Source organism: Lutra lutra, chromosome 6, assembly GCF_902655055.1.
Source record: "Lutra lutra chromosome 6, mLutLut1.2, whole genome shotgun sequence".
NCBI lineage: Eukaryota > Metazoa > Chordata > Mammalia > Carnivora > Mustelidae > Lutra > Lutra lutra.
Window position 1 is genome coordinate 112,504,319 of NC_062283.1, and position 20,474 is coordinate 112,524,792.

A 20,474-nucleotide genomic window follows, 5' to 3' on the forward strand; every position below is an offset into this window, starting at 1 on the left:
AGGCTGGTGGTTTTAAGGTTCTGAGTACCAGTGTGGCGAAGCCAGGATGCAGGATGGGTGGGTGGGGTGTCAGCAGAGCAGGTGGTTGGAAATAGAGGAAAGACCAGGCCGTGTGTGGATTTGTGTCTCTCTGGACTTTGTTCTGGGGGAACGTGAGTCATTGAGGGTTATAAGCAAAGGCGAAGCACGATCACATTTGTTGTGCAAAGAGCATTCTGAGAGTGATAACATATATCGAGGTGAGGAGGGAGTGGGCAGGACTTGCAGCAGGGGGACTGCCGTGGGAGGCAGCTTCTGCATGCTGATTTCTGTCCTGTGATCAGCAGTCTCCACAGCCCCCATAAGATCTTGTCATAAAAGACTCTTGACTAGAAGCACAGAGAATGAGAGGCCATAGACAAAGACAAAATGATTGGCACTAAAGACTTGCCACAACCTGGCTGACTATTGCCTGGCATATAGGCAGACGCAGGGACTCCTACATTGCGGCTCATCTGTCTGAGTTCCATCTTTGTCATCTTGAAACAAACTGGAAGAGAAGTTTCTCATTACTCTTGTTCTTCTAACACTGACACATCAGGAGGGGGAATTTCTCTCTTATTGGCTCAAGTGATCTTCTAAGGACCAGTCAGAGGAGAGAGAATTTAACACTGATGGCTCAATGGCTCCATCTTCCCTCAAGGTCAAGTTTAATAAGTCCTAACAACTATCTGGACAGGTTACATTGACTTCTACAGTTATCTTTTATTGAAGATGCATTTTGGGCCAAAGCACACTCACTGTCAGAATCCTGAACATTAGTCTGGCCTACTTTTCCCTCGGTAAAAACTCCTCTGCAGCAGCAGATTCCATTACACAACCTGAAAACTCACTTCACCTTTCTTATCCCAATTTTCAAGTTTAGATAATCACAAGCAGAATTTCAAGAAACATCATTAGCATCCAGTTGGAGACCACTGCAATAGTTGAGGTAAGAAACGATGACATCCTGGATCAAAGCAGTGGCAGTGCAGCTAGAGAAGAGAGAACAGAACAAGGAACATTTAAATATCAATCATACAGCCTTGCTTATATTTACTGAGCAATTTCTTTGTGCCAGACATTGTATAGGGTATGTATTATCTCGTTCAGTCTTTTCAACAACCCAATGAGTTAAGAATTGTTACTCTATTTTACATATGAGAAAACAGGCTTAGAGTCATTAGAAACTTGCCCAAAGAAAATGGCAGAGCTGGAATTTGAGCCCCAGGAATGTGACCTAGGGACTCATTTTTAAAAAAATTTATTTACTTTATTTGTATGTGAGAGAGAGCATGAGCACAAGCAGGAGGAGCAGAAGGAGAGGGAGACAGAATCCCAAGCAGACTCCACACTGGGCGTGGAGCCAGAGGCAGGGCTCGATCTCACAACCCTGAGATCACATCTTGAACTGAAACCAAGCGTCAGTCACTTAACTGACTATACTGCCCAGGCACCCCTCAAAATTCTCATTTTTAATCTCTGTGTATTACTGTCTCAAATCAGGAGGATTTGGTAATTTTTGGAATGTGGGGGCGGGGGAAGGAGAATCAGAGGAATGGGGGGAGTGTTCCAGCTTAGGGAAATAAGCAGATTGATGAAAGGTCGAGCTACTCACCAAAATAGGGGTATAGGAAAAGGACTGGGTTTGAAAGAAAGGTGATGATTTGGGTGTGGACTTGTTGATAGGGGACATCCAAGTAAGATGTCTTTAAATGGTTGGGTGCTTAAAATATGGAGCTTCAGAGAAAGTGATTGAGGCTAAAGAAGTCCGTATCTAGGCAGCAGGGAAGCATGTGGGCAGCAACAGCGGGGGGTGGGGAGGTGGGTAACAGAGATTTTCTAGAGAAGATGAGCGGAGAAGGCAATCAGGGATAGAATCTCAGGGACCTGCAACATTTAAAGGACCAGTAAATGAAGAGCCCTTGAATGAAAGGAAAAAAAAATAGTTCAAGGGATGGTAGGAGAATGAGGAGACACTGGGTCACAGAAACCAGAGGTGAAGGAAATGTGATGAAGAAATGGTAGCAGTGCCTAATGCAACAGAGAAATCACATAAGGTAAGAACTGAAAGTTACCATTGCATTTGGCAATCAGGTCAATGTAAAATCAGCTGGTGGAAATGCAAAATGTTATAGCCATTTTGGAAGACAGCACAGCAGTTTCTTATAAAGCTAAACATTTTCTTAACATATGATTTAGTAGTGCTATTCCTTAGTATTTACCCAAATGAGATTTTAAAAAAAATATGACACATAAAAACCTGCACATGAATGTTTAGAGCAGCTTTATTCGTAACTGCTAAAACTTGGAAGCAATGAAGAGATCCTTTAATAGGTGAATGGGTAAGCAAACTATGGTACATCTGTAGAATGGAATATCATTTAGTGATAACAAAAATCAGCTATGAAGCCATGAAAAGGTATGGAGGAGCCTTAAATGCATATTACTAAGTGAAAGAAGCCAACTGAAAAGGTTATATACTATATGATTCCAACTACATGACATTCTGGGAAAGGCAAAACTATAGGGATAGTATTAAGTTCAGTGGTTGTCAGAGTTGGGGAGGGAGAGAGAAGTAGGTGGGGAGCACTTCTGTCAGCATGAAACTATTCTGTATGCTACTGTAATCATACATACTCCTCATTATACATTTGTCCAAACCCATGGAACTTGCAGCAAAAAGAAGGAACCCTCATATAAACCATGGACTTTTGTTAATAATAATGTATTAACATTGACTCATCAATTGTAACAAATTTTCCACACCAATGCAAAATGTTAATGATAGAGGGAACTGGTGGTTGGTTGGGTGGGGTGCATGGAAACCTTCCGTACTTTCTGCTCAGTTTTCTGTAAACCTGAACCTGATCTAAAAAATAAGATCTTTTGATTAAAATAAAAAGAGGAAGGAGGAAGGGAATAAAAGAAGAAATATACAAAGGAAGAACCAGAAAGAAAGCCATGTGCATATAATCTTCAAAGTGTAACATGAACCCATAATTATAATTAATGCAATTCTTAGAAATCTTGAATTCTGAGTAAAAATATGACTAGTTTCTCTTCTGCTTACCAATTTCTAGAGCTCCCCATCACAAATGCAAGATACAAACCAATCTTTAGCATGATATGAAAATTTTTTCATAGCCCATATTTTGCAACGTGATCTCTGGGTCATCACCCACATACTACAAGCTTCACCTGCAATAGTCTCTTCACTTGTCTTTCCCACTCATGCACTTCCAGACCACTCCGCCTTTTTGCTCTTGCTGTTTCTTCTGCCCATTTCCTCTCCTCTTCACTAGCTAACAAAGTCCTACACATCCTCCACCACTCATCGCACACCTGCCCTCCTCTGTGAGAACTTTGCTGACTCCTTTCACCCCTAGCACACTGAGCAAGGAAGCTCTCCCTCCCAGTTTCTTTTTGTGCCTATCTCTTCAATAAATACATAGTACAGTACAACGTCAACAACAAACAGTTTAGTGGGAAAACTGGGGGCAGAAAGAAGCCTGATCAAAGCAGATTTAAGAAGTGGGTGGTAGGGGCGCCTGGGTGGCTCAGTCATTAAGCATCTGCCTTTGGCTGGGGTCATGATCCCAGGGTCCTGGGATGGAGCCCCACATCAGGCTCCCTTGGCCGGAAGCCTGCTTTCTCCCTCTTCCAGTCCCCCTGTTTGTGTTCCCTCTCTAGCGATGTCTCTCTCTGTAAACAATAAACAAAATCTTAAAAAAAAAAAAAGTAGATGGGAGAAACATATGCGTGGAAGGTAGACTATTACATGGGGATTGGTTTTATTATAATTTGGCATTGTTTGTTTTGTTTTTTCTTTAGCATTTGTAGTTTTACCCAACAGGCATTGAGGATGGCAAAAAGAAAATTCTTGAGTGGCTGTGGTGCAGCCCAAGGCTTGTGGTGCTGACGGACCTGCGGGGTCTGTCACCAGATTGGTAATTCTCCAGATCGGTAATTCTTATCCCCAGAAGAGCCGGAAGAGCCGTTGTCCTCTATTTGGGGGAGGGAGGGAGAGAGGAGAATGACTACGTCCATTTATTATCTCTTGGAGTTTCAGGAGCCATAGCCTGCCTCATCTGTGGGGGAAGGAGAAAATGGTTTGCTGAATTGGTAGACACTTCCTCTTTTTCTCATGAGATCCACAGGCTCCTACAGACGAGTTAATGACTAGAAAAAGCAATTAGTTCTTAGTTTTCCTGTCATCCACTTAACAGACTTCAAAGGCTAACTATATTCCAGGAAGTACACCAGGCACTGGAATACAAGATAACCAAAACAGGGTTCCTGTCCTCAAGGAGTTTAGTCTGAGCGATATCAACCTTGAGCCCATGTGAGCAACTACACCGTAAGGGAAGTTGTCTTAGTTCAAGCTGCCAGAACAAGATACCGTAGACTGAGTGGCTTAAATAATAGAAATTTATTTTCTCACAGTTCTCAAGGCTGAAGTCCAAGATCAAGGTCCAGCAGGGTTTGGTTTTTGGTAAGGTCTTTCCTTCTGCCTTGCAGGTAGTCACTTTATTGCTATGTCTTCATACGGCTTTTCCTCTGAGAATGGGTGTGAGAGGGCAGATAGGATTGTGATTAGATAGAGTCTCTAATGTCTCTCTTATAAAGACACCAATCCTAACAAATCAGGGCCTCGTCCTTATGACTTCACTGTATCTTATTTACCTCCGAAGGGTACCATTTTCAAGTACAGTTACACTGAGGGTCAGGGCCTCAACATATGAATTTGCGGGGGGGGGGGGGGACACACAACTCAGCCCATAACAGGAGCTTACAGAAGACTGTAAGAGCACAGATGAGGGCATAATCACCTTGTCTAGGGAAAGAAGGCTCAGCGATAACCTGGTGTGGCTTTTGAGCACGTGGGTATCAGTATATGTGATTTTGGTAGCCCCAGCTTGGGGGCTCTGGTGATCTAGCAGCATGGGGCAGTCAATGTGTAATGATTTCCCATGTAAAAAGAAGAGGTCTCTATACCACAAGCTTTCTGTCAATCATAACTTTATTCAGTGATATCCTTAAGGCTCTGATACTAATTTTATGTGTGTTAGCTGCTTTCCTTGATGGTAGAGCATGTCACTCTGCAGCCTTTACTGTAACAGCCTCTGGAAGCCTCCTTTGAAGGTAATTATTTCAACGACTCAGTAACTGTCACATTCGGAAGTCCTGAACTTCATGTGGCACCAGAAATAAGCACACTGTTCCTTTGCAACAGTGAAGTGTGTAAAATGAGTCTTGGGCTCGCTTAAGAGGGTGTTCTGCCCCGTTTGTCCCCGTCTTTTGCAGATAGCATTTGGGGACCCCAGTCTCTGTGAATAGCCAGAGCCGTACTGTCCTCACTGATAATATTATGTTGAGGGTCCCTACCTGTGGGGTGCATACTCTCAGAAGAAGGAAATGTCCCACAAAAGTAACCACTCGTTTCTCTGTACCTCAGTCACATTCGGTTTGCTTTTCTCATTTGGCATCTGGCCTTTGGGGCTTCGGTAAGACCTATCGGGGCCAGTTTCTTTAGAGCAGGGAGTGAGTCACATTGCTCCGTGTTCTGACCTCACTTGTGAGGCCATGATGGCAGTATCCCAGCAGTGATCACTTTAGGTTAAACCACTACAATTGCTGTGTATTAAAAAGAAGCTTATCATTCTACTGGCACCTTGTCTCCCCAGTGGAATTCAGTCTCTCTGTAATGCACTACCCTGAGTCTGGCTGTTCTTCCCTTGGTATAAGCCAAATAATGGCCAAAGCAGAATCCCAGCCTGTTGCCCATAAGAACTGCTACCCTCAAGGAAGTAGGGGCAAAGCCTTGAGCAGGGAAGGTGCTTAGAGGGTTTACACAGGCAGAGTAACATTCCCACCTTTAGGACCAACAATTCTGGCTTTCAAAATAAGGAAAAAATGGTAATATGGCTCAAGTTAAAGTGAAAACCCTCTTCCTTTCTATGACTGCTCAAGTTGGGAGTTAGTTTCCTGCTGCTTCAACAAGTGGTCTGGAGGACACCCCTGTGATGTTTAGGGCCATTGACGACACTTGATCAAAACTCAACAGCTTTGCTCCCTGTCTCCTCCCTACGCCCTCTCCGCAGAGACTCTGTTTAGAGGATTGTTTGTGAGACAAACTCTGGGCTTACGAAACACTGAAACAGCTGCTCTCCCAGCGCCTTGACTCCTGTGCTGCTGCAGTCACAGTGCTGGAACTCTCTGCCGAGGAGGGAGGAGTATCTGGATCTCTGCTGTTCCCTGTTACCATAAAGGCAGTTCATTACAGGTTTTGACTCTGCCTGCCTTCTCCCTCCCTTATGACATGCACATTCATCTCTTCTCCTGGCATGACTGCTGGCAGATGCAAACTTCATTTCTCTGTCATCTGAGCATCACTGAAAATCATTCTGCCCATTTGTGAATTATTCCCTGACTCTTCCCTGACTCACTCCCTGACATAGGGTAGTGTTACAGGTCCTCTGCCGGCGGAAGGGAGCAGTCCGACAAGACCTGAAGACCCAAGACTTTCAGAAGCTGTGATGAGCAGACTAGGAAGCAACAAGACATTGTGAGCTGAGTGGATGTCTTAATAAGCTTTTAGATGTGATTTGGCCAGAGTTGGCAGAGGAAGCTCAAGGGAAAAAGGCAAGTAAATCATTGCATACCCACTGAGCATGACAACCCTAGGAAGCTAATGATCTCTCCAGGAAAGAATTGACAGCAGTTACCCAGCAGCAGAACACCATGTAGAATGGGGAGGACAGACCCCCGGATGTGAGTACAGTCTCTCTTCGCTATAGGGTTTTGAGGAGTCGGTGCAAAGCGAGTTATTGTAATTGATGGTGCTCCCTAACCACTGGTTCTGGGTGCTTGTGGACTGTCTCTGGGTGGGCTGTGCATAAGGTCCTGGCTAGGACTTTGTTTGCAAGTCTCTTCTAGAATATTTTGTCTGTTAGGAAACTGTAGTGGTTTGGGGATATTGGTTCCAGGGGACTTTGTGGTAAATCCTCAAGAAAACAGCAAAAGCAAACCTCATAGACCTTTTGCTATAAAAAGAAAACAGATTGCATCACAGACCAAGCAGCTGTATGGCCTTCTGGCATTCGTGATGAGAGAAAAAAAGCATTGGCAAATTGGAATGCAGTGAAAACGGGGCAGTGGGCTGGGAGAAGGGAGGGAGATCTTTCTTAGGAACCTAAATACCTTTCTGGATTCAGGATGCTCATTGAATATTTATGATCATGGATTTATTTCATTTCTGCTTAAAGAGCTGGAAGCGTGTTTGCATTTAATATTTTTCTCTGGAGCCCTGTGAAAGTGAGCATTGTGACAAAGAGGGATGTGATTGGTAAATGTGGGGCAGAAGAAATTCCTCACCACCAGCAGTGGGAAGTGTCTTGAATGATAGCTGATCTACTTGGAAGAGGTGGCTCAGATTTAATGAGGGCATGGGGCTGCTGCAGCCCGGGCACCCAACAGGTTGGCAGTGGAGTTTAAGTCATCGATTGCAGACTGATTGTCACCTCTCTATTCCTCCCATCCCCCACTCCTTTTTTGGGGTCTTCCATCCTCCTCATTGCTTTCCCTCAGCCCACCTCTGCCTGGTCTGATTTGTCAGTTCAGAGGTGTCAGACAGAAGCTGAGTATGCCCTTACTCCAAAAGGATGGAGGTATAGAAAGGAAGCCAAAAAGAAGGCTCACTTTGATCCTTTCCCACCACCCTGTGTGTGAATGCAACTGTAGGTGAATGCTAGAGGTTCTACCAGTGAGCCTCTTGCTGGATCTAAATCGAGAATGAACTTGAGATGCCCAAGCACAAAGGGATGGTGCTGGCTGAAGACTGGTAACTGGAACCCTGGGATTCTGTTCCTGATTTTGCAGGCAGTTTTCTGTGCAATTCCAGTTGGGGGGAGTATCCATACCCCTATAAGCAACGTGTCCTGGAGTTGCCCTGTGTCTCAGGCAGGCTGGGCATTGGCCATGGTGGAAGGGGTGGGGTGGAGTGAAGAGTGGGGAGTGGGGAGCATGTCATTCTTAAATAGGGGGAACTGAAAAGCAAAAATAATAATAATAATAATAAATTTTTAAAAATTCTGTTTGGCCAACGTTTTTCAATTGTAATATTTTTCTATTAAAAAAAAGGAATAGTAATGTGCACTGGATTTGCAAAGGGCTGTTTACCAAAGGTAATTATGTAAACAAGGCTATCTCAGAAGCCTGCAACCATGGCAATAAGTGTCTGAGAGCCGAATTTATTGTCTGGGATAGGAGGGGAGTGGCTGTCCATGTACTGTGGGCCTGCTGACCCATGCGTCTGTTGCTGACCCATGCGTCTGTTGCTGGGGAGACTGGACAGCGCTGCTGGTCTGCAGCTCATGACCTTGGCGGATGCGCTGTACTGAGTTTGCACCAAGGACATCTCTAGCCCCAGGAGCTAAGCTATGAAGTAAAATGAGTGAAATTTTAGTCATGATCATAGTATTTGTATGAACTGGGCTATTGTAGTTGAGACATTCAGATACCCATTGCAAGAAAAGTTCGGGTACGGGAAGGTGGCCGTTGAGTGCGCGAAGAAACAAATGAGTTTAAGTGGAAGAATGTGGTTGTGGAGGGAGAGTATAGAATTTTCCTGCCATTTGGGCTTTTGCAGTATTGGGACAAACGGAGCAGAAGCTCAGTATTACTGGTTTGAAGGTACCACATGTTATCTGAAGGAACAGTGTATCCAATGTTTATAAAAACAAACCACTCTAAACAGTGGAACAGTCTGGAAAACATAGAGCCCAAACTTGTCTTTCAGGGGGACCCTAGGAATTTCCAGTGGCATTTCTAGTTCTGTTTCTCTGTTTTGAGTGTCAATGTTATTCTTTCATTGGCTCGTTCATTCAGTCAATATTTCTGGTGCGTCCAGGGACCTCTAACTGTGACTAACAGGAGTCCTCTGCTTTGGAACATTCCTTCTCCAGGTTTGTTGCACTTCCAATGAGCAGAGCAGGGTGTTTGGCAGTTTGGCCTTTTTTTTTTTTTTTTTTTTTTTAATTCGTTTGAGTGGGGTTGGGGCAGAGAGAGAGAAGGGAGAGAGAACCTCAGGCAGTCTCCCTGCTGAGTGTAGAGCCCAACATGGAGCTCCATCCCAGGACTCTAAAATCTTGACCTGAGCCGAAATCAAGAGTCAGATGCTTAACCGACTAGGCCACCCAGGAGCCCCGAATCCTTTACTTTTGACATAATTACCAATGGCTTTGGTTTGCTCTAATGGTGGTCCAGGGCTACTGATAGGAGTCAGTCTTTAGAAGTCTGTTCATTTGCCATTTGGTGGAAAGAAGAGGTTGACTACTAGTTACTACCTCCTGATCACTGCTCTGAGTGGGGCTTCGAGCCCCCTAGGTGGTTTTGGTAGGCCTTTTATTTCCTGTTAAGCTCGGAAACACCACCACCAGCCCCTCCTGGTGCAGCTGGCAATGCACACTGTCAGTGTTTGTAGCACCCTCGTTGTTCCCAAAGTGGGTTTTTCCGACAATAATTGGAACTGGGAGATGGCCCCGGGCCGGCGCCCAGTTCTCCATCTGTCCCAGAACTCAGGAAACTGCACTGTTTACATTGAGACAAGGATGAAGCAAAAGAACTGCAGTAAATGCTGGGACAGAATCCCAAGGATTTAACCCAGTCCTCAGGGTCTCTGTGAGGTGTGGTCCACGCACCTTCACCTGCCAGCAGAAGCAGCATGTCAGCCGTGGTGGACCCACAAAACTTGGTCCCAAGGCCCTTTGTGACCATACACAGCACAGTCACCCGCCAAAGGCAGGCCTGGGAACCCCGCGATGTTGGTGGGATTATATCAGGTCCCTGTTACCTAGGATGGACGTACAGAACAGACCTCACGGTTTTGGTTCTAATCCTCTGGAGAATGTCCCAGAAGCAGGAAGAAGGGAGGGAGATTGGCACATTCTGCTGCCTTCTGTTTCCAGGTTCAGGAGCTTTGGTGTGCAGAATGTGCTTCATGCTTGTCCCATCTTTGCCCAGCTTCCGTCCCCTGCCAGGAGCCCCCAGCAGATGCCCTGAAATCAGAGAGACGAGGTGTGGCCCGTGCTGTATGCGGAGTGGTGCTAATGACAACTTTGTTTTGTAACCCCTAGGTCCCCAAAATGGCCTAGTAATAAAGGCACCTTCTGGCGCTCAGGAGCACCTTTTCCCGTGGGTGCCTGCCCGGGCCAGTGGCATCGTGTTGAGCCGAAGGAACTTGTCTACTGCGTTCCTGAAAACCTCTTTCTCTCCTAATTCATGAGCCAGCAGGATGCGGTCGCTGCGCTTTCAGAACGCCTTCTCATAGCTGCGTACAAAGGCCAAGCAGAGAATGTGGTTCAGCTCATCAACAAGGGCGCCAAGGTAGCAGTTACCAAGGTAACAAGAAGGGGGGGAAAAACGCTTTAACCATTCCCTGGGAAAAAGCTTACCTCTTAATAACCATTGTCTGTACAACTGTTCGGTTTGGCTTGAAGCTTTCATAGAACTGGCTTTTTGTTTTTTCTAGTGATGGCAGTTTGGAGAGAAGGAAGGGGGATTAAAATGCTTTCAATGCTATCTTTCAAATGGAGTGGCTTGTAATTAGCATTTAACAGTCTTTAAAATCACAAGGTGGCTTTTTCTCATCTACTTCTTTGGCTAAATGGACAAGAGATCTCTCTGGAGAAATTGGGGCACAAAAACTTATTGGGGAGAATGTTTGTATAATAATCACATTAGACCAGCTTGTGGATAGGGTAGCCCATCTCCTGTTCAAAGCCTCACTGGCCCCGTCTGTACAGTGACAAGCTTGGACCAGATGATGGCCACCATCTCTTTGGGCTTTCATTTCATATGGGTCAGTAAAAATGTCTGGTAAGCTTTAGAGGACATTGCTTACACCTCACCAACAGATAACATGTGGGAAATGAGAGCACATACTGGCCAAGGGGCGGTTTTGTAGCAAAACAGAGGAAGGTCAGGCTGCAGAGTTAAGTGACAAGTTAGAATACAAAGAGAAGATAATGCTTGTGGAAAATGCCTATTGAGCACTTGATATTGCTCTAAGGACTTTACAGTCCTCTAGACGAGGTTCTTTTTTTCATCCCCACTATAGAGATGAGGAAACTGAGGCACAGAATCATAAAAGTCACTTACTCAGGGTCCTTCAGCTGTTGAATTGCAGAATTGCTAATTGTACCTGCAGAGTCTGGCCCCAAACCAACCTTCCAGGCCCCCTCAGATGGGGCTGTGGTGAGAAGCAAAGTTTCGTTTTCAAATGATAGTGGCTGACCACTGGTGGCAAAGGTTGGCCGGCATACACTTTCAGTTACTCCTCTGCAGTCTCTATATTTCATGATTCTGACGTGTGCTATTTTGACACCACCAAGCAGTTACCTCAACCCTGACACTCTCTACCTGGAGATGACCACAGGTCTCACAGTTTAAGGTCTCAGTCCCACAAGAGTGCCTCCCCCCACCCCAGCACCCCTTCAGATGCAGTCGCCAAGTATAGGTTGTCATCTGTGCTTCTAACCAACTGGTTATAAAACAAGGGTTCCTACCACCCCCTCCTTGGGTTCAATTAATTTGCTAGAGCTGGTCACAGAACTCAGGAAGACATTTTGCTTACTAGATTAGCAGTTCAGTATGAAAGGATATAACTGAGGATAAGCCAGCTAGAAGAGAGACGTAGGGCAAGGTATGAGGAAAGGAGCACGGAGCTTCCGTGCTCTCTGAGTGCACCGCCCTCCCAGCACCTCCATGTCTTCACTAACCCAGAAGATTGCTGAATTCTCTTGGATTTTCATGGAGGCTTCATTGGTGATTGCTGATTGACATTCAACCTCTAGCCTCACCGCTCTCCCTGGAGGTCAGGGCATGGGACAGAGAGTTTAGCCCTCTAATCAAGGTTGGTTCCCCAGGCAACCAGCCCCCATCCTTAGGGGCTTTCCAAAAGTTACCTCATTAACAAAAATTCAGGTGTGGTTGAAAGGGGCTTATTATGAAGAACACTCTTCTTTCACTTTTTTTGGCTCTGGAGCTATTTCAGGAACTAAGGACGAATGACCAACTACTGTAACAAAAGATGCTCCCATTGCTCTTATCACTTAGGAAATTCCAAGGATTTGGGGGAGCTGTGATCCAGGAATGGGTACTAAAACCAAATATATATTTATTATAAAGATATTCTTTGCTCATGGATTGAAAGAAAAAATACTGCTAAAATGTCCATACTATCCAAAGCAATGTACACATTCAATACAATATACCAACAACATCTTTCATAGAACCAGAACAGATAACAGAACAGATAATTTAAAATTTGTATGGATTCACAAAAGATCCCAAATAGCAAAAGCAATCTTGGAAAGGAAAAGCAAAGCTGGAGGCAATGAGAATTCTGGGCTTCAAGTTATATTAAAAGCTGCAGTAATCAAGATAGTATGGTACTAGCACAAAAATAGACACATGGGGCGCCTAGGTGACGTACTTAGCTAAGCATCAGACTCTTGGTTTCAGCTCCAGTCATGAATCTCAGGGTCATGAGATCGAGCCCTGGATCAGGCTCCATGCTCAGCAGGGAGTCTGCTTGAGATTTGCTCTCTGCCTTGCCCTCTGCTTCTCCCCATCCCCCTACACTGCCCCCCCCACCACTCTGAAGTAAATAAATATGTAAGTCTTAAAAAAAGTGGACATCGAAATCAATGGACCAGAAAAGAAATCCAGAAATAAATCCACAATTATATGCTCAATTAGTCATCAGTGAAGGAGGCAAGAATGTACAATGGGAAAAAGACAATCTCTTCAACAAATGGTGTTGGGAAAACTGGGCAGCTACATTGAGAAGAGTGAAACTGGACCACTTTCTTACACCACATACAAAGATAAATTCAGAATGGATTAAAGGCCTAAATGTGAGACCTGAAACCATAAAAATCCTAAAAAAGTACAGACAGTAACTTCTTTGACATTAGGCTTTAGCAACTTCTTTCTAGATATATCTCCTGAGGCAAGGAAAACAAAAGCAAAAATAAATTGTTGGGACTATATCAAAATAAAAAGCTCTGCTCAGCAAAGCAAGTGATCAACAGAACTAAAATACAACCAATGGAATGCAAGAAGATATTTGCCAGTGACATATTTAATAAAGGGTTAGTATCCAAAATATATAAAGAACTTAGAAAACTCAACAGGCAAAAAACAAATAATCAAATTTTAAAATGGTTAGGAAACTTGAATAGATATTTCTCCAAAGAAGACATACAGTTGGCCAACAAACACATGAAAAGATGCTCATCATCACTTATCATGACAGAAATGCAAATCAAAACCACAATGTGATAGCACCTCACGCCTGTTGGAATGGCTAAAATCAACAACACAAGAAACAGTAAGTGTTGGTGAGGTTGTGGAGAAAAAGGAACCCTCTTGTACTATTGGGAGGAAGGCACACTGGTGCAGCCCCTGCGGGAGACAGAATGGAGATTCCTCAAAAAGTTAAAAATAGAACTACCTTATGATCCAGCAATTGCACAATTGGGTATTTACCCAAAGAATATAAGAAACACTAATTCAGAGGGATTCATGCACCCCTATGTTTATAGCAGCATTATTCACAGTAGCCAAGATATGGAAGCAGACCAAGTATCCACTGATAGATGAATGGATAATGAAGATGTACACACATATATATAACAGAATATTATTCAGCCTTATAAGAAAAGATTACATATATTTGTGGGTGAATGGATGGATAGATAGGTAGGTAGGTAGATACATAGATAGATTACCAGAGGGGAGATGGGAGGGGGAAAGGGAGAAATAGGTGATGGGAATTAGGGAGTGCATTTGTCGGTTGAGGTATGGAAGTGCTGAATCACATATCATACATCTGAAACTAATGGAACACTGCATATTAACTAGTGAATTAAAATAAAAACTTTAAAAAACAGTAGGTATTACTTTAATTTTTATGTTGTACCTACATCTCGATTGAAGTGTCAAATACTTTTACTATGTTTCTATTCCATCTCTGAGTCTCCATAGCCAACTACTTTCAAGTCTTTTGGGTATTTTCTTTTAGTGTTTACATTCCTAAATGATATCCTGATATTGCCCAATCATGATTTTTTCCATTTTAGGCATTATCTGTTCCGGTAATGATATGAAAACCGATGATCTAAGATTTAACTTTCTTTCTCTTCCCTGCTCTCACACGTGCCTGTCTGTCTTCTCAAATATAGTTTTGTCATTACTTAGGTGACATCAGCATTTGATATTTACATTAAGTTAACCAGTTTATTTATTTGCTTATACTAATGATTTATTATTTATTTGAGAGAGAGCAGGGGGAGGGTCAGAGAAAAAGAGAGAGAGGGAGAGAATCTCAAAACAGACTCCCTGCTGAGCACAGAGCCTGAAGTGGGGCTGGATCCCTGAGATCCAGCCCTGAGATCATGATCTGAGTTGAAATCAAGAATCGGACATTCTTGGGGCATCTGGGTGGCTCAGTCGATTAAGCTTCTTGCTTCGGCTCAGTCATGAACCCAGGGTCCCGGGATTGAGTCCCGCATCGGGCTACCTGCTCAGAAGAGAGCCTGTCTCTCTCTTGTGATCCACCACCTGCTTGTGTTCTCTCTGTCAATAAATAAATAAAATCTTAAAAAAAAAAAAAAGAATCAGATGTTCAACTGACTAAGCCACCCAGGCGCCCCTTAACCAGTTTATTTATAGCTGAACCATGTAGAGTATACTATCATTATGTTTCCTTTCTTTTTCTTTGTAATAATTCCTTTACTCTGATGTTAATAATTGTCCTGGGGGCACCTGGGTGGCTCAGTCGTTAAGCGTCTGCCTTCGGCTCAGGTCATGATCCCGGGGTTCTGGGATCGAGCCCCGCATCGGGCTCCCGGCTTGGTGGGAAGCCTGCTTCTCCCTCTCTCACTCCCCCTGCTTGTGTTCCCTCTCTCGCTGTGTCTCTCTGTCAAATAAATAAATATTTTAAAAAAATAATAATAATTGTCCTGTATTTGTTTCCTTGATTTTGTGTGTACATATCCCAAATTGTCCTAAAACTCAGTTGCTGATCTGCTCTCTGGGTGTTCTGATGTGTTAGGTAGTCTTTCCGCTGAGTCTCTTTGGAGAGATGTTCTCTGGAGCCCCCTCCCCTATTTCAGTCCAGACTGGTGGTCCTTAGGGCCTTCTGACAAGTGTCACTCTTCACTATTATCCTAGGGATTTCACTTATCACTTTCATATATGTTGATCTCCTCATGTTTTTTCTTTCTTGGTTTACTTCCTTGGTTTGATGTGATATACCCTCTAGTATAGCACTATCCAACAGAACTTTCTGTGATGGTGAAATGTTCTGTATCTGTGCTATCTATTAGGGTAGCAACACATGGTTATTGAGTACCTAGAATGTGGCTTGTGGCTGAATTTCAAATTTAATTTTAATTAACTAAAATTAAAATGCCACATGTGGCTTTTGGCTACTGTATTGAATAGCACAGCTGTGATGTCTTCCTGAGAATGAGTGCATGGGAGAGATTGATCAACTTTAGACATAATCTATTGCCCCTTTCTCTTCCATATTCTCTCAATCTAGTTATATTACAGTCTTGATCAGATTCATAATTACTGTGATTATGTAATTGCTGTTCATTGGTGAGCCAAGAATTATACTATAATTAATTATAATTCCATTTTTATATAACTTGCTGTTTTTCCTGGACTTCATAATTGCCTTAATTTTTTTATTTGTTTAGTTTTATTCAAATGTATAATTAAGAGTGCCCGCTACCATCCAACAACTCTGTAAAGCAGTTCTTAGTACAATTTTCCATAATTAATCCTATCATGTATTTGTCAGTTTTATTTCCCTTGAGCTATCCCTTCTGGAACCATCCATCTTACCATTATTCCAGTTTGATCTGTGCTCTAGTTCTGCCTGAACAGAGTCATCCTGAGAATTCCTTTCACCTCTCCCCTGTGCTAGATCCCATTTGCTGGAACCATGTCACCCTTACCTCGGTGGTGCTTGTGACTGGTAACTTCCAAAGCAAGGGAACGTGAAGATAAATGTTTTGAGAGTCTGCATGTCTGAAAAAATTATCTTTATTCTAACCTGTCAATCAAGTGACAACGTGGTATTCTAACCTGTCACTTAAGTGACAACTTGGTATGAAACCTGAGAATGATTTTGCCTCAGAAATTTGAAGGCAGTATTTTATTGTCTTGAGCTTACGGTAGTTGCTGTTGGGAAACTCAGTTTGTAGATTCTTCCCTGCAAGACCTCCCGAAAAGCATTATGTGCCCACTCTGCCCCTATAAGGCCTGCTCATTCGGAACCTGGATCAGTCAGTTGCTCTCAAAGAGGTATCCTGCATGGAACTCTCTCTCCTCTCAACTGGTGAAATGCTGCCCATTCACTCTGTTTCTCTAATAACTGGATACTGCTCTACTGGGTACTCAGAACTCCCCCTGGACTATCATTCTGACTTGGGTCTGAGTTAATCTCCCACATCTCTTTGTGCTTGGCCCAGAAGAAGAGCAATGGATTTGGAATCCAAAGACTTTGGTACGAGTACCGGCTCCACTGCTTATTACCTACTTGTTAATGTGGCCAGGGTTTCTTGACTCCCACATCATTGACATTTTGGGTCACCCAGTTCTTCTTGTGGGACTTGGTCCTATGCATGGTAGAATGTTGAGCAGCATCTCTGGCATCTACCCCTTAGATGCCAGTAGGACCCCCTTCTCCCTAGTTGTAACAACCAGGAATGTCTCCAGAAATTGCTAAGTGTCTCCTGGGAGGCAAAATCACCACTGGCTGAGAGTCAGTGACGCAGGCAAATTTCTTCACTTCATGACTTTCAAACTGTTAACCAAACTTTTTAAAAAAACATTTTATTCTGGGGCGACTGGGTGGCCGTGGGTTAAGCCTCTGCCTTCAGCTCGGGTCATGGTCTCAGGGTCCTGGGATCGAGCTCCACATTGGCCTCTATGCTTAGCAGGGATCCTGCTTCCCCCTCCCCCTCTGCCTGCTTCTCTGCCTACTTGTGATCTCTCTCTCTCTCTCTCTATGTCAAATAAATAAATAGATTTTATTTGTTTTAAGATTTATTTGTTTTAGAGAGAGAGAGAGAACGTGCTCATGGGTGGGAGAGAGAAACTTAAATGGACTCTGAGCTACCCAGACACCCCTTAACATTTTATTTTTAAATAATCTCTACACCCCATGTGGGGTGCAAACGTACAGTCCCAAGATCAAGAGTCATGTGCCCTACCAGCTGAGCCAGCCAGGCGCCTCAGACTCCTCCCCAAACTTCAAGCCTTTCCATAAGGACTAAGTGTGAGAATGTGAGTCGCCACCGTTATGCAATCTAAGTGGGCGCAACATATGCAGCGCCCAGCACAGGATTCACACAGTAAGGCCCGCGTTGAAGGAAGAAAATAGTGTTGTTGAGTGTAAACTGCTTGTGCTTCAATAGTGCAAGCTTCTCCTGCAAGAACCCGTCTTACAGGAGCTCTTCAGTGATTAACTGGTGGGAACCTCACCACACCTTCATTATCCTCATTACACAGATGAGGAAAGTGAGGTAAGACAAGGTTAGGTAACTAACCCATCCAAAGTTTCACTTAGAAAGTGTCAGAACTGGGACTCAAACCCTGGCCATCTTGTTCCAGCGTCCTTGCTCTAAGCCAGCATGTTTCAACCATGTGGCTTATAACTTTGGATTGTGGACTTCCTATGGGCTACTTCTTGTTAGAATATCTTCTTTGTCACCTTGCACATGGTAGATGTAATCTGCCAATGTTTTCTTGCCTGGAACGTTAGCTGCCACAGGTATTTTAACAAAGCAGTATCCCAGTAATGGTATTGTACATGGGTGCAACCTGTTACACCTTGCAAATTATTTTCACATTCGTGTTGCTCAGCTCTAGTACCCCGTGACATATACATAGACAGATTTTTCTTTTAGAGTTGTGAGGAAGTGGGAGGACCCCAAAGGGGAGTGACTGGTACAAGCTAGAAAGTGCCAGAGCTGAGACCAGAACCAGGTCACCCTGGCTCCCATGTAAATGTCCTTTCTGTTAAACCAGGGCTCTGACAAGGGCAGTATCTTCTGTTCTCATGGAGATTTTGCTTGGTAGCTAATAGTGTGTGGTTGTAATACCTTATCCACCAAGTAGGGGTGGAGTTGTGCACAGGACAAGTCCTCAGAGTTAATGGAGTTGGGAGTTTGGAATTGGGTAGAAACTACATGTAAAAATTTATAAGTCATGTTTTAAGAGGCTCACTGAGAACTCTGATTAGCTGTTTGCACAATTTTCATATTAAGACCCATTATTTTCTGTGTTGTGTTGACCAACACATTTTCAGTTAGAACAGGAAACCTGACATGGTCAGTGGTTATCCTGAGTCACAAACATCCTGGAGTAAATTGGCTGTTAGGCATGGAAGCTCAGGATCTCCCAGTAATTTGGCTCTTGACCCCTCGCTTCTGTGGCACTCTCTCACCTAACCCCAACCCTAACCCTAACCCTAACCCTAGGTTTAACTAGGGTTATCCATTATCTCACCCATCCAGCAAGTATTAATTGAGTGCCTACTTTATACCAGTGAACAAGATGGGGGGAAAAGACCTGTTTTGGGGAACCCAGCTAGAATTTGTGTGATGCCCCTCCCCCCCACCGCCAGTGCAGCTCCCCTGGCTCCCTGATGCTCTGCCTCCTGGTTTCTTCTCTGACACTGCCTCCTCCAAATCCTTTTGCTATTTCTACCTCCAAAGCTGGCTTTCCTTGGGGCTCTCAGCCCTCATCTGCTGTCACTCTGCACACCCACCTTGACTCACCAGCTCTGGCCGGGCACCTGTTCCTCTCTATCTCCTGATCCATCCATTGGGCTGCCCTCATGGGCATCTTTATCTGAATGATGCATGGGTTCTTCACAACTACTTCAGATCTGAATACACAGCAGTTACCCTGTGCCCTTCCCCAAACCCAGTCCTTCTCCCATGGTCCCTTTGTTGATGGAGAGCACCCGTTGGCTCAGTCTTCAAGCAGAAGCCCAGGCCATCCTCCCTTCTTTTCACTCCTTCACATCCCTCCCCTTTTACAAGTTCCTGGTGGCCCAGCACAGCCCCTTCTGCCTCCTAATTTTCTCTCTCCTCTGTCTTTTCAAGTTGTTCCACCATTGGATAATGCCTGAGATATTTGGTACTAAAACAGAAAGCAGGATTTTTTTTTTCTTTTCAAGAAAGCCTTGGTTTTACGTGAACATATTCTCTCCACAGTCATCTCACATTTTGCTTAAAAATCTTTCCATACAACTTAGTTTCGTTATTTCAATACCAGTAGTTATTTTGCCTTTGGATAAACGCTGTGCATCTCGTCGCCAAGCACCGATCATGTAGCAAGGGTGGTGAGCCTCTAGCAATCCGCACGTGAAGGGTCTTTCTGCAGAGCTTCCAGGAAGCCGATCCTGGGATGTTTCACTGTAGCTTTTGTTTCCTCCCAAAGCAACGGACAGAGGTTACTTGATACAAATGTATTTAGGAAGAAAAATGGTTCTATTCATAGAAGTAATGTTTGTCACATATCCACTTGACACCCGCCACTACCCCTGAGTGGTGACACAGGGATTTAGACACTTAGGAGTACAGACCATGGCCTCAAGGAGTTTGTTCAAAGAGCGTGCCCCCAGGGTTTACTGCAGAGGGAACATCCGAAAACTGAGGGAGGAGGTGGCCACGTGGCAGTGCTTCATGGAGGTACGGAAGGAGGGGCCGGAAGGAAGGAAAAAGAGAGAACTTAAGGTCTTATGGACATGTCTATGTAAATTTGCATATTTGCATATATACTATGCACAAAGAAATTGAGAGAGTTAGAACTTATATTGACCAGTTATATCCACTGATAAATGAAGAAGCCAGGTAACAAGTGATGGGTACAGTATGATGTCATTTGGTTAAAAAACAAATCCAGTTCTCTTTGCAAACATGCCTGTATTTGCTTGAGCAGGGAGAAACGTGTGGAACCCAGGGGACTGCTAATGTTGGTTACTTGGTGTGGAAGATGATTAGTTTTGTTTTACAGATTTTTCCATTGTATTGTTCCTTTTTTATTTATTGATTTTTTTTTAAGATTTTATTTATTTATTTGACAGACAGAGACCACAAGTAGGCAGAGAGGTAGGCAGAGAGAGAGAGGAGGAAGCAGGCTCCCCGCAGAGCAGAGAGCCCGACTCGGGGCTCGATCCCAGGACCCTGGGATCATGACCCGAGCCGAAGGCAGAGGCCCAACCCACTGAGCCACCCAGGCGCCCCAATTTATTGATTTTTTTAATGCAGGACAGGAACCCACAACCTTGAGATCAAGACCCGAGCTGAGATCAAGAGTCTGATGCTTAACCAACTGAGCCACCCAGGTGCTCCTTGTTCCACTTA

General features: G+C 44.1%; 1 protein-coding gene and 1 long non-coding RNA gene across 8 annotated transcripts in view; one reads left to right on the forward strand and one right to left on the reverse strand.

The window, feature by feature from the left end:
* ANKRD6 (ankyrin repeat domain 6) overlaps positions 1-20,474 on the forward strand; it is a 186,918-nt gene that overhangs the window by 109,255 nt on the left and 57,189 nt on the right. For 4 of the 7 annotated variants that reach the window (XM_047734453.1, XM_047734462.1, XM_047734458.1 and 1 more), the window contains exon 2: positions 10,155-10,419. In XM_047734453.1, the coding sequence (XP_047590409.1) occupies positions 10,300-10,419 (120 nt within the window). In that variant the 5' untranslated portion in view covers positions 10,155-10,299. Of the gene's footprint in view, positions 1-950; positions 971-1,864; positions 2,079-6,663; positions 6,793-10,154; positions 10,420-20,474 lie in introns of those variants that run through there. The other 3 variants (XM_047734457.1, XM_047734454.1, XM_047734456.1) reach the window with 3 other exon arrangements.
* On the reverse strand, positions 751-10,272 carry LOC125102864 (uncharacterized). The gene is made up of 3 exons (XR_007128217.1): positions 10,185-10,272; positions 9,896-10,076; positions 751-1,013 (listed from the first exon to the last, which is right to left on the reverse strand). It is a non-coding gene; the product is annotated as an uncharacterized LOC125102864 (long non-coding RNA).